The sequence below is a fragment of the Populus trichocarpa genome, chromosome 18, assembly GCF_000002775.5.
Source record: "Populus trichocarpa isolate Nisqually-1 chromosome 18, P.trichocarpa_v4.1, whole genome shotgun sequence".
In the NCBI taxonomy this organism is placed as follows: domain Eukaryota; kingdom Viridiplantae; phylum Streptophyta; class Magnoliopsida; order Malpighiales; family Salicaceae; genus Populus; species Populus trichocarpa.
Window position 1 is genome coordinate 14,284,444 of NC_037302.2, and position 13,355 is coordinate 14,297,798.

The 13,355-nt window shown below is 34.1% G+C and overlaps 2 protein-coding genes across 2 annotated transcripts; both read left to right on the forward strand.

The window, feature by feature from the left end:
- Window positions 1-682: 682 nt before the first annotated feature.
- Window positions 683-3,489, forward strand: LOC112324925 (probable serine/threonine-protein kinase PIX13). The gene is made up of 6 exons (XM_024589583.2): window positions 683-812; window positions 1,006-1,415; window positions 1,972-2,107; window positions 2,234-2,373; window positions 2,598-2,721; window positions 2,824-3,489. Exons 1-6 carry the CDS (start codon window positions 683-685, stop codon window positions 3,147-3,149), a joined length of 1,266 nt encoding a protein of 421 aa, XP_024445351.2. The 3' UTR covers window positions 3,150-3,489.
- Window positions 3,490-5,084: 1,595 nt separating this feature from the next.
- Window positions 5,085-7,135, forward strand: LOC7490471 (beta-amyrin 28-monooxygenase). Its single transcript, XM_006372104.3, has 3 exons — window positions 5,085-6,065; window positions 6,213-6,400; window positions 6,635-7,135. Exons 1-3 carry the CDS (start codon window positions 5,117-5,119, stop codon window positions 6,932-6,934), a joined length of 1,437 nt encoding a protein of 478 aa, XP_006372166.3. The 5' UTR covers window positions 5,085-5,116; the 3' UTR covers window positions 6,935-7,135.
- The last annotated feature ends 6,220 nt before the right edge of the window (window positions 7,136-13,355 follow it).

Genomic DNA, 13,355 nt, shown 5'->3' on the forward strand with positions numbered 1-13,355 from the left:
TCACTTGACAACTTCAATTCAATTTTAATGTTGAATGAAAGATTGAATATCCCAAATCTTAAAAAGAGACAGGAAAACAAAGTATTAGTGCATCAGCGGTCATAGTAATTGCTGGCAAAAAATGATCCTTCAATAGTTACCTCTGAGTTCTATACATGCATTTTAAGTCCAGCTTTGCTGCACTCAGATTAACAAAGCAGACCACCTCATTTTGTTTTAAGATGGTGGTGGTGGTGGTGAAGGTGGTTGAACTTTGGAGGGTTGAGGTGGTAGCAAATGACAAATCTAAAGATCGTGAAAATAACCACCAAGCTCTCCTCTTAGGACCAAACCCTGTCATAGAAAAATAACTCAACATCCATTTCCATATTCTCAACCACCTCATAATGCCAGAACAATGATCCTCTTCTTTTATTTTTCAAATAATTTTTCTAGATTTTCAGCGACTGCCTAACACGTTAACGAGTAGCTGGCTACGTAGGTCAATGTAGTTCTTTGTTTCTTTTCTTTTTTTCGTTTCAGAAAACAGATTTCTCAAAGTAAAATAAACGACAGACTGGAAGACAAATCCCCCTGCCATTTCAGCAGACATCTCAAAGTCAACACCTTCTCCCTCCCACCGTCCCTCCATCCATCCCTCTCACGTAGTTGATTCTTTATTCTTCAAAGGAAGAATTATTTGATGGGGAACTTCTGGAGTTGTTTATCTGGTAAGTCAAATCAAGCCATAGCTTCAGCAGCCGGAGATCCAGTTCTTGAACCAATCCCAGACCCAGACCCTGCCCCTAGCACGATTGATAATCTTAAAGATGGTAAGTTCAGCAACAAATCTCACAAGTTATTTTTTTCTAGTTCTTTAGTGGCAGGAATATGCCATTCATCTTCGTTTAGCATTTGACATGGCCCTATATTCTTTTTGCTCGTCTTCAGTTCAGAATTTTTCGACTTCCACTGCTCTTATTCAATTTAAAGTCTCATAATTCATATATTTTTATGCGTGATCAGGTGGTATATCTTTTCTTGGTGGAACTGGATATATTTCTGGCTCCAATTGGTTCTCCATGGCAACCACCAACTTTACTGTTTGGTTGTCTCAAGCAAGTGGTGTTCTTGCAGCTATTTGGGGTGAGGACAATGAGTTCTTACCTGAAATAGATGGTGGTTTTCTTCCAGATGATGGAGCTCTTCCAGATGGTGGAAGTGCTTCAGACTCAAAGGTTAGAGCTTTCACATTTGATCAACTGAAAGCTGCAACTTTCAATTTTAGAAGTGATATTGTGTTGGGAAAGGGAGGTTTTGGAAATGTTTACAAGGGTTGGCTCAAGGAGAAGGTACCGTCACAGGATACCAGGAAATGGCCCATTGCTGTCAAGAGATTGGATGCAAGCAGCAAGCAAGGATATCGGCAATGGCAGGTAATTAGATTATTTGGCATATATAGAAATTATATTTATGATTCTGCAATTGTAAAAGACATTGACAATCTTAGTACATTTGTTATCCCAAGTGATAAAGGGGAAATATTTCGGACATTCACTCGTAAGAATGATATGGCAATCCTGCCAATCCATAGATGTAAACCATGTCAAGATCATAGTTATCAACCTGACCCAATTGTGTTGGTCGGGTCAACCTGTGAGTCACCGATCTATTTTAAAACTATCTTTCAATTTTTTTTTAAGAAATGTAAAAAAGTTTTTTAAAAAACTGAAACACATTGTTTTGGATAAAAATTATAAAAAAAAAAGAAACTTTTGAGTTCACCATAGATCACCCAAGTTTGATGAGGTAAGCTCCCAACTTAGTCCAAAAACAAAACCAACTCGGCCAGGCTCCAGGTTGACACCAGGTTTGGTAATTATGGTCATGATTGATTGACTAGATTGTTTCACGTTCGTACGAGGGACTGCCCGAAGTATTCTCCAGGTACCAGACTCTTGTTTCTTATTCGGTCTTCTTTTCTTTCTGAAGGCAGAGGTTGGTTTCTTAGCAAGGCTTTCTCATCCAAACATCGTGAAACTAGTGGGATACTGTCGAGAAAAGGAAGAGTATCTAATTGCATATGAATTCATGCAAAAAGGAAGCTTAAATTATCATCTGTTTGGAAGTAAGAACCACTAGGAAATAATCTATGATAATCTTAATCGTTGTCATTTGACCAAGTATGTGCACACACTTCCTGATCTTGCATACAATGAATTTTGTTCTCAATGCTCTGCATGATGCTTTGCAGAGGGCTCAAAAAGGCTGATTCCATGGGAAAAAAGGGCTAAAATTGCTAAAGGAATGGCTCAAGGCCTGAATTACTTGCATACATTGGAGAAGCCAATAATTTTCAGAGATTTCAAGTCCTCCAATATACTGCTTGATGAGGTAACGATCTGTATATCTAGATTACTTTCTTGAAACGCAAAAGAACCAAAGTCCCGTTAATGGGATTTGATTTCTTTTAACATGCTTACATAGATAATTTTGCATTAGTGTTCATCGTTTTTCATACAGTCCCTTCTAGTCGCATTAGAAACCTTAAAGAAAATGCAATTAAGTTCCATGAACATTGTAATTTTGCAATTCATTCTATTTTTATGTTTCTTTAGTCATATGCTCCAAAGATATCAGACTTTGGCTTGGCGAAATGGGCTCCCGCTACCGGGGACTCCTACATAACGGGACAAGTTGTTGGCACAAAGGGTTATGCTGCTCCTGAGTATGTTCGTAATGGTAATTTCTTGCATCCTTCAAACTTGGATGTCTCTATGTTCAGATTATATGCACTACTTTGATAATTTAGACTCTACCGTGATTTATGTTATCTGATATCAGGGAAACTGTACATAAAAAGTGATGTATATAGTTTTGGAGTTGTTTTGGTCGAGATGCTGACAGGCCTACGGGTAATTGATATAAATCGTCCACCTGCGCAACATAACCTAGTGAAATGGATCAAACCAAAACTATCAGAAAGAAGCCAGCTGAAGCATATAATGGACCCCAGGTTGGAGGGGAAGTATCCTCCCAGACTAGCTTCAAGAATGGCTTTAATTGCTGTTCCTTGTCTTTGTGATGAAGCGCAATTCCGTCCATCGATGAAAGAAGTGTCTGACATGTTGGAAGGGATAGTAAAATCTCAAGAAACCAAGAAGATGTAAATTCATTCTAGTAGGTTCCTTGTGAACCTGGCCGATCCTTCGCTTGAACAGAGCTGGAAGGAATATCTCGTTGTTGCAGGTTTTGATCATCTTTTACAGTGAAAGATGTCCGCTGAGGTTCTTATGTTGTTTCCATGTTTGGATGCTCGAGCCCTTTTCTCCATGCCGTTGAACAAGTTCCGGTGCATGCTGAGATTCATTTTTACTTTTGACATGTCTTTTTCCTGTAATGCTTCTGATAATATTCTGTGTCTTCCAACTTATACCACAGTCAGAAACGAGTTCATACCAGTCAAATAATTGTATCTGTTTTCTTGTCTTTCAAGGTTTTTGCTGCTTCTGATTCTGTTTTTTTCCAGTATAATATTTGCTGATACTTTCTGTTTGCGAATCAGCAGAATGGATTCTCAAGTCTATTGGGCTGCTGACCATAATAGACTCCTGTCCTGTGCTATGCTTGGATGCATCTCTGAAAATGTGGAGGTCAGAAATAAGAAAAATTGAGAATTTTTCTTCAAATGCAATATTTCTTCATCTAAAAAATTAGAGAACTAGTTTTCCAAATTTATATTAAGTTTAGAAAACACATTTTAGATGTTCTTCATAGATTTTATTTACAAGTTTTTTACTGTTTTTCAAATGAGAAAAAAAACATGAAAATAATTTTTTTTTCTTTTATATACAAGCTTTTTTAGTAATGTAAAATATTAAAAGTATTATTTTTTTTATATTTTCATATTTAGTTAGTGTCGTAAATTTATATTTTTATTATAAATCCAATATAGAGATTTTCTTTTTTTTAGCTAACAATATAACTTTTTCATGATAGTTTTTAATTTGAATGAAATAGAATTAATATCTTACAATTAGATTATTATGAATATTATAAATTATGGTTTTGACTTTTTATGAAAAATAATTGTAATATTGATGTATTTTTTTTTATGGAAAAGTTATTCTTCGTTTTCAACAAATGATTTTTCATTGAAAAAAACAAAAACAAAAGGAAAACTAAAATAGAATAAAAAAATAATTATCTTAAAGCCACTGCTTGTTTTTATATATTCCTCTGATCGATGTCCTCCTTTCTCCAGCAGCCACAATCTTTATGGCCTTGCATGCATGGAGTTTTTCTCTACTATTTCCATAAAGTGTACCGATTATCATTAAAAAAAAAAAGATAAAGAAAAAAGAAGTAAGACTATAGCCATAATTATGCTGTCCCAGGCATATGAGTAACTTGAACTCAAGACCTCTTTATTTAATAAAAAATTTTAAAAATAAATAAAAAGTATATTTGTTAATTATATTTTATGAAATGAAGATTACCTCACTTTAGATTATTCAACAACACATCTCATGGCATCACAACACGAGTGTATTTATTGTGGTTGTTGTTTGTGCAAGCGATCCAATATTCAATTAATAGACCTAATATATATATATATATATATATATATATATATATATATATATATATATATATATATATATTATGGTGCTTAGTTGGCTTTTAGTATCGTATATATATATTCCATTTTTTTTAGAAGGATGATTTTCGAAGGTTTCGACCTAAGAAAGTTATGTTAGAAGTGTTTGCTGTGAAAGATATTGATGGTTTCCAACTAAGATTTGAATTTCAAGACGAGTTTCTTTCGAGTCGATGAAACTAATACAGGAATTGTTGTAATTATGATTTTTATTTTTTATTATTTAGTTTATGAATTTTATTTCAAATTGTTGTAATTATGATTCACTTTTTCATTGCCGACAATCTTAAATAAAATGAATTTTATTTTAAATTGTTGTAATTTTTCATTGCCGACAAAATATTTTGTCATTGGCATGTGAATGGTGTGTCTCTAAACGCAACCAAAGGATTTGTTTTCTGCGTAATATGTATAGGCCATCCATTAAGAACATGTCTGCACCAAAGAAGCTGCAACAAGTTGCAGTACTTTCAAGAAATGGAGACTCTCTATTTCATCCTTCTCCTCTTTGTCTCCATCATTCTCTCCCTCATTGCCATAATTTACAAGCACAGATACCAGGATAAACTCCCTAACCTTCCTCCAGGCAATCTAGGCCTCCCTTTTGTGGGAGAGAGCCTAGATTTCCTGTCAAAAGGATGGAAAGGTTGCCCAGAAAACTTCATATTCGATCGCATTTGGAAATATTCATCGGAAACATTCAAAACAAATCTTTTTCTTCAGCCTGTAGTGATGTTAAATGGTGTTGCGGGAAACAAGTTCTTATTCTCCAATGAGAACAGACTTGTTGAAACATGGTGGCCTGAATTTGTAAACAAGATATTTCCATCTGCAGTAGAAAAGTCACCCAAAGAAGAAGCAAAAAGAATGCGGAGGCTGTTCCCTCCATTCTTGAAACCTGAGGCCTTGCGGAGGTATATAGGTACCATGGATATGGTTACCAAAAGACACTTTGCCTTGGAATGGGGAAACAAAGCAGAGGTGGTCGTCTTCCCTCTGGCAAAAAGCTACACATTCGAGTTGGCTTGCCGCTTGTTTCTAAGTATCGAAGATCCCAGCCACATAGCCAGATTTTCCCACCCATTCAACCATATAACCTCTGGTATTTTTACCATCCCCATTGCTTTTCCTGGAACTCCATTTAATCGAGCCATCAAGGCCACAAAGTTAATCAGAATTGAGCTTTTGGCCATTATCAGGCAAAGAAAGAAGGATCTTGCAGAAGGAAAGGCATCCCCAACCCAAGACATATTGTCACACATGCTGCTAAGCAATGATGCGGATGGACAGTACATGAATGAGGTGGAGATTGCTGACAAGATTATTGCATTACTGTTGGGTGCACATGATAGCACTGGTACTGCTTGTACTTTCGTTGTCAAATATCTTGCCGAGATGCCTCATATCTATGAAGCAGTTTACAAGGGTAACTGTCAACTTTCTCTTCTTGCAGTCTTTCCTGGAATTTTTAACCTTGTTTTGAAGAACCAATGTGCTATAGCTATTCAATAAGTCAATATTAGATTTTCATTATGACAAGATCTAACTTGTTTAATTGTAAACAATTTGATAGAGCAAGCTGAGATCATTAAATCCAAAGCACCTGGTGAGTTGTTGAATTGGGTTGACATTCAAAAGATGAAATATTCATGGAATGTAGCTTGTGAAACGTTGAGACTCTCACCACCGTTTATTGGTAACTTCAAAGAAGCCATCAAGGACTTCACATTCAACGGTTTCGCCATCCCAAAGGGCTGGAAGGCAAGTCATTTTCTCACTGTAACTCATTTAGTCCTTCAATAAATTGTTTTTCCAATCGTATACTCTCAGTGGCACATGGGCCTAAATGCCAATTCATTTGTATCAATGAGAATTTATCATAATCTAGAGACTGACTTCTCCCATTTTGTTTTAAGCACTTCTCAATGTCAACCAAGCATTGAGCAGGAGCTAGCATGGCCGTGCTAATTTTGAATTGACAAATTGTTCTTGTAGTTGTATTGGAGTGCAAGCTCAACGCATAAAAATCCTGAGTACTTTTCTGAGCCTGAGAAGTTCGATCCCAGTAGATTTGAAGGGAAAGGACCAGCTCCTTACACGTTTATTCCGTTTGGTGGAGGACCCATGATGTGCCCTGGAAATGAATATGCTCGATTAGAAATTCTTGTTTTCATGCATAACTTGGTGAAGAGGTTCAAATTTGAAAGATTGATTCTCGATGAGAAGATAGTATTCGATCCAACGCCAAAACCAGAAATGGGACTTCCAGTTCGTCTGATTCCTCACAAAGCTTGAAATTAGATGACGCAAAATCTCGTCATCATGCTGGCCGGGATGACCTCTTTTAATTTTTCTTTATCTTGTTGGTCTCTAATAAATAAATCTATCTTCATTTCCAACAACCATCCACACTTTTGAAATGTAAAAATAAATATTCTCTGAAACTTGTATTACTAGTCTACTTATAAAAAAAAAAAAAAACAATCCTTTAAATAAGTTTAAAATCGAACTTACAAGGAAGAAAAATCAGAATTCCTAATTTGATTGGAAAATAAACATAAAATATAAAATTAAGGTTAAAAATCCAAAATTAAAGAGGGAAATAATGAAACTAAATTAAGCAGCATGTTCTGAGTCTTTTTGAAATGACCTCTTGATGTGAGCCAGCAAAGCCAGCTAGCCCGAATCTCTTGGCAAAATTTAAGTACAATTCAATGATTGTTTTGAAAGTGATCTCTTGTAGAGCTTGGCCCTATCCCTCTAATCTATAAAAAGATCTGAGATTGCTTGCAGAATAGGGCAACAATTAGACCACCATACAGGATTCCAAGTTCACAATCTAGCAGTTTTCTTAGAATTGACTGCTGGGTCTAATTATGTTGCTGTTCGATTATAGAGATTGCTACATTTGGTACGAGTGATTCATATCAAATGGTGGGTCTAATTCCGTTTTCAAGTTTTTTTTTTTTAATGGAAGGACTCGTATCAATTGGAGAACATATTAAAATAAAAACAAAAGTAAAAAAAATAATAATTCTACTCAACCTTTTACTGTGTAGCAAGGCCCGGCACACTGTGAATTACTATAATGCACTGATGATTTTACCCTCTATAATTGCAAGGGAGACGCTGAGTTTCAGCGGCAAAATTGTATTTCCATGGGGTTTAAATGGCATTACAAATTGTCTGGGGTAGATCAGTTTCTTCATGTTTTTATTGCACACTAGAATTATTAATTTACCTTTAAAAAACAAAAATTATAACCTCCGGTCAAGGGGTGTTTCCGGTTTGTTCCCAAACCGTCTTAGTCCAGTCCGGAGCTGGTTCCAGTGGTCGGGCCTTTTCTACTCAATTAAAGCTAACGACTAACAAAATTTGGTTGTTGGGACCTCAGATTTGAGACAAATTGTTTTTATTAGAAATGACAGAAGCCCAACTGCCCTCTGTACGTCATCAAAGTCATTGTTGATTCAACGAAGATACAATTCTTTTGATGGGGATTTGCTGCAGTCGGACTTCTGATAAATCAAATCCAACCCCTGTTGATCCCCCTCCTCCCACAGATGCTGCCCCCGCCTCTGTCTCTTTCTCTGACCCAGACGAAGCTTCCTGGCAAAATTTAAATGCAATTTAATGATTGGATTGGAAGTGATCTTTTGTAGAGCTTGGACCGATCCACTTAATCTATAAATATATATATGCAAGGCTTTTCATTTGGTTCAATAGTAAAAGATTAGCATTTGATCATTCAGTGTTAAAACAACCCAAATTAACACAAAACAAATACAAATACAAGAGAAAAAAAGACTAGAGTTCTTATTAATTTCTTTATACTGTAATTTTTAATCTAAATACAAAAAGATTATATATAGATTTGACTAAAAATATTATTCTACCCTTAATAAATAAATTAAGATAAATATATTATTTAACATCTCCCATCAAACTCACGATGTTACGGCTACAAGCATCGAGAGTTTGCCAACTAGAAATAAAACGAGAAATGAAACGCGACTTGGTAAAGAAATCTGCAAGGAAGAAGAAACAAACGACAAATTAATGGTGCCATGCTTGAGTTTGCAACTAGAGCAAATGTCTCCTCATAATCCATATCATACTGTTGAAAGTATCCTTTTACAACCAACCTAGCATTATATCGTTCAATAGATTAGTCTTGAACGTGAGATAATAAACTATCAGAATCCTCAGAAAATGGATCTATACGAATAAGATCAGATCTAGTCAGGCTATGAGTAGTGGATGAAATAGAAAAGAAAGGTATATGCTAAAAAAAAACAACATGAAGGGACACATAAAATTTCTAAGTTATTGGATCAAAACAACGATACCCTTTTTTACCTTCACCATAACATAGAAAGACACAAATAGCAGATCAATAGGACAACTTACTGCGCTCTACATAAAAACGAAGAACGAAACAAGTACAACCAAAAACTCTAAAGGAGGAATAACCAGGGACATACCCATATAACTTTTCGAAAGGAGATAAACCCAAATTATGAGAAGATGGAATTGTATTAATTAAACTTACAGCAGTAGGGACAACTTCTCCCCAAAACTCACTAGGAACAAAAAAAGACAACAAGAGAGAACGAGCAATTTTGATAATGTACCTATGTTTTCTTTCTGCAACTCTATTTTGCTTAGGAGTATCTGTACATGAAGTTTGGTGAATGGTTTCATATAAGACAAGCAATTCAAAATTTTTATTAGAGGTGTATTCTCCACCCAAATCACACCTAAAACATTTGATTACAACAGGATATTAAGTTTTGACAAGAGCTCAAAATGTTGTATATATCTCAAAGAATTCAGAATGGTGTTTTATTAAATAAACCCAACAATAACAAGTATGATCATCAATAAATGAAGCATAATATCGAAACTCTCCTTTTGTGGCAACAGGAGAAGGTTTCGATACATTAGAATGAATCAAGTCAAATGGTGAAGAAGAAACATAAATACTTCGATTAAAAGATAAAGCAGAAAATTTTGCCAATTTACATCCACTAAAAGTGTTAGTTGTCGTTGTTGCTGCTACTACTGTTGATTTATCTTCTTTTTGTTTGAGTCCTTCATCTTTTAGTTTTTATCTATGACATTCTTGTCTAGGTCATGTTTCGTCTTCTCGTTTCAGATTTTCATCTTTCAAAATATATAGTCCATTCTCCTTACGGTCTGTCCCAATCAGCTTTTGAGACTGCAGATCTTGTACACATTAAAAGGAAGAAGAAAAAATGACTAAATAATCACCAGAATCACATAATTGACCAATAGAAGTAAGATTCAATCTGAGTTTTGGAATAAGATAAACATTAGAGAGAGACAAGGAAGGTGTGACAACAGAACCAACACTTGCTAAGGGCATGAGAGTATCATCAGCAGTCATAACAGGAATGTAGGGCGAAGGGGACATATAGGTGAAAGATGAAGAATCTGGAGACATATGATGTGAAGCACCATAATCCAAGACCCATTCAGAATATGACATACCTGAGGAACTATGAGGCAACTGACCTACGAAAGGAGAAGAGGACATTGATTGTGGTTGTAAGAAGAGAAACTTCTGAAATTGCTCAGTCAGAGTACTAGGATCGATGATAGAGCCTGAAGAAGCTACTCCAGCAGTATTGTGGTGTGGTGGTTTATAACCATGAGGTGGTCTATGAGCATTAGATTGTGACTGGCTGCTAAGCTTCCAAGCTTGATTCTACTGTCTCAACTTGAGACACTAAGCCTTTCAATGACCTTTTTGCTTACAAAAACTGCACTCATCGAAGGCAATCCTTGTGTAAGGCTTATTTTGATGATTAAAGAATGTCTTAGATGGTACTACTAGTATAGAGGGATTCCAAGCAGATAGAATTTCTTTTTCAGAATAAGACTGAATACGTATTTTTTCAGCCAATAACACACTAACAACAGAGTCAACAAAAGACAATGGAGAACGATGTAGAATTGAACCTCTAAGTCATTCAAAATCACTATGAAGTGCTGTTAAAAACTGTATCAATCGTTGCTGCTCTCTACAATCAATATAGGCATCACATGCATTTAATTCTGCCGATTCTGTAAGAGCCAATTGATTTCAAAGATCTGTCATAACAAAATAAAACTCTTAAATATTCATATTCTTCTGATGAAGAGCTCATATGTCATTTTCTAGTTGATACTGCTTTGTAAAATTTGATTGTGTGAATAACCTTTGCGGATGATCCAAAACCTCATTTGCTGTCTCATACTTTGCAAATTGTATACCTATAAAATGCTTAATAGAATTGTTGATTGCAAGGCTCAATAATTTGCTTCAATTTCCAAAACTACTCATTTACTTTTTAAAGTCAATTTTGTAGACATAGAAAATTGAAATAGCTAAATCATTTCCATATATGGTAAATATTATTTTTTTTTATTGTTGACAGAAAATTTAAATATTTTTTTACACCCAAACTTTTCCTATTTTTTAAAATGAAATGTTACTAAAAAGCCTTTTAAGTTAATTTTGATAAATAAAAAAACAATATAAAGATTGCCTTTTTAATTAAGAATAAAGAATAGGAATCAGATAATTATATAGATGGAGAACTGGCATTTCAAAGAATCCTACTTAAAGATTGTGTATGGGATCGTAGTAGTAAAAACACCCAGCAAAGTCAACTATATATTAATCAATTAATTTCAAGGTTTTAATATCCTCCACATGTTATTAATTAAGAGACCACTGTAAAATAACGTAATATATACAGTATTGTAATTCTAAGCAGCAATTTAGCTAGTTGAGTTTTATAAAGAAAATGAAAACAAAAGTAAATGTATTGATAGATCATTTTTAATTTTTTTTACATGTTATTATTTTTTATGGTGAAGAATTTGAAAAAAAAACTAATTAGATTTTTTCAATTTTTTTGAAAAATTAGAGAATTAGAAAACTCGACTTTTTAAGAATATAATTTTTTTTTTCTAGTTAATAAACACGTTTTCGCTAGTTTTTTTTTTCAGTCTTGTTGTTTTGCATATATAGACAATTGAAATAACTAAATCATCTTCATAGATGATAGATTTTAGCTTTTTTATCGTTAATATAAAATCTAACTATTTTCTTACAAACAAACTTTTTTAGTTTTAAAGATGGATTTATAAAAATATTGTCTTTTTAATTATGTAATTTAAAAAGCGGTTCTTTTAAGTTAATTTTGATTAAGAAAAAAGAAAGATTGCCCTTTTAATTAAGAGTAAAGAATAAGAATCAGGAAATTATTAAGATGGAAAGCTGGCATTTCTAAGAATCCTGCTAAAAGATTGTGTGTGGGATCATAATACAGCAAGGTCAACCAGATATATATATTAATCAATTAAATATTCCAAGGTTTTAATATCCTCCACATGCATGTTATTAATTTTTTCCCTTTGAGATTTTGTCCACACACACACACACACACACACATATATATATATATATAAGAATGAGAATATTACAAAAAAGGTTTATTGTGGTTAATTAAAACTTTTTTATAAAGCCTTGCCTTTATATTATTCACCATCACCTCGCATGGATCACAACACGAGTGTATTTATTGTGGTTGTTGTCTGTGCAAGCGATCCATCCAATTAATATTATGGTGCTTAGTTGGCTTTTAGTATCATATATTCCATTTTGTTTCTATTTTTTCAATTGACAAGTCATAGTTTACCATACTCATTGATTTGCCCTAATAGTGATTTTTCCTAATTGCTAGGATGGAGAACGTTCTGTCCAGAGCTAGAAGATTAAGTGTAGCGGCCTAATCTCGCAACCTCAAGATTCATTGTGATAGAATCCTTACCTCAAGGACTTCCATTAAACCATAATTAAACCTAGCGATAGAGATAATTAAATCTGCCACAAATCTTTTAGTTGAAGCTTGAATACCATATTATTTGATCAGATCAGAGTGGTGGATGTAATCTTGAAAATAATCCCGGCACAAAAACCAAAAGAATAAACAAATTAACAAAATCAGAGTGCGGAAACATATGCCCAAGCTGAACTCATTATTCTGTGCTAGCACCCTACTAGTATATAGAGGAGGGATCGGATCCTAATTTTTATTTTCCCGCTGATCATGAAGTGGATTTTGTTGCTGAATTATAATCCTTATCCTTTGTTTTTGACTATTTTTGCTGGTATCCGAAACCTACTTTCAAGATGGTTTTTCTTATTGCCATGGTTAGAAGTCCTGGAGGATATGTTCATGCATGGTGAATGCTGGTTTTCAATGGAGGAGGTTCTGCCGTAAAAACATTATGTTGGATGTATTCATGGTAGATGATGGTTTCTAGCTGAGGAGCTTGTGTCCCAAGAATATTATGTTAGATTTGCCTATGGTGAAGTAGGATGATTTTCAAAGGTTTCGTCCTAGGAACGTTATGTTAGAAGTGTTTATTGTGAAAGATGATTTTCCAACCAAGTTTTCAAATTCAAGACGAGTTTCTTTCAACTGAAGAATAGAACTTTTTAGGAAAAATAAAATTTTTTCTTAAAATTTTATTTCAACTTTGTATAATGACGATGGTGAGGAATGTTCGAGAGCGTTTGGAAATGTAGGGCAACCTGTGTTTTTTAAAAAATTAATTTTTTTATATTTTAAATCATTTTGATACGTTAATCTCTAAAATAATTTTTAAAAAATAAAAAAAAATATCATTTTAATATATT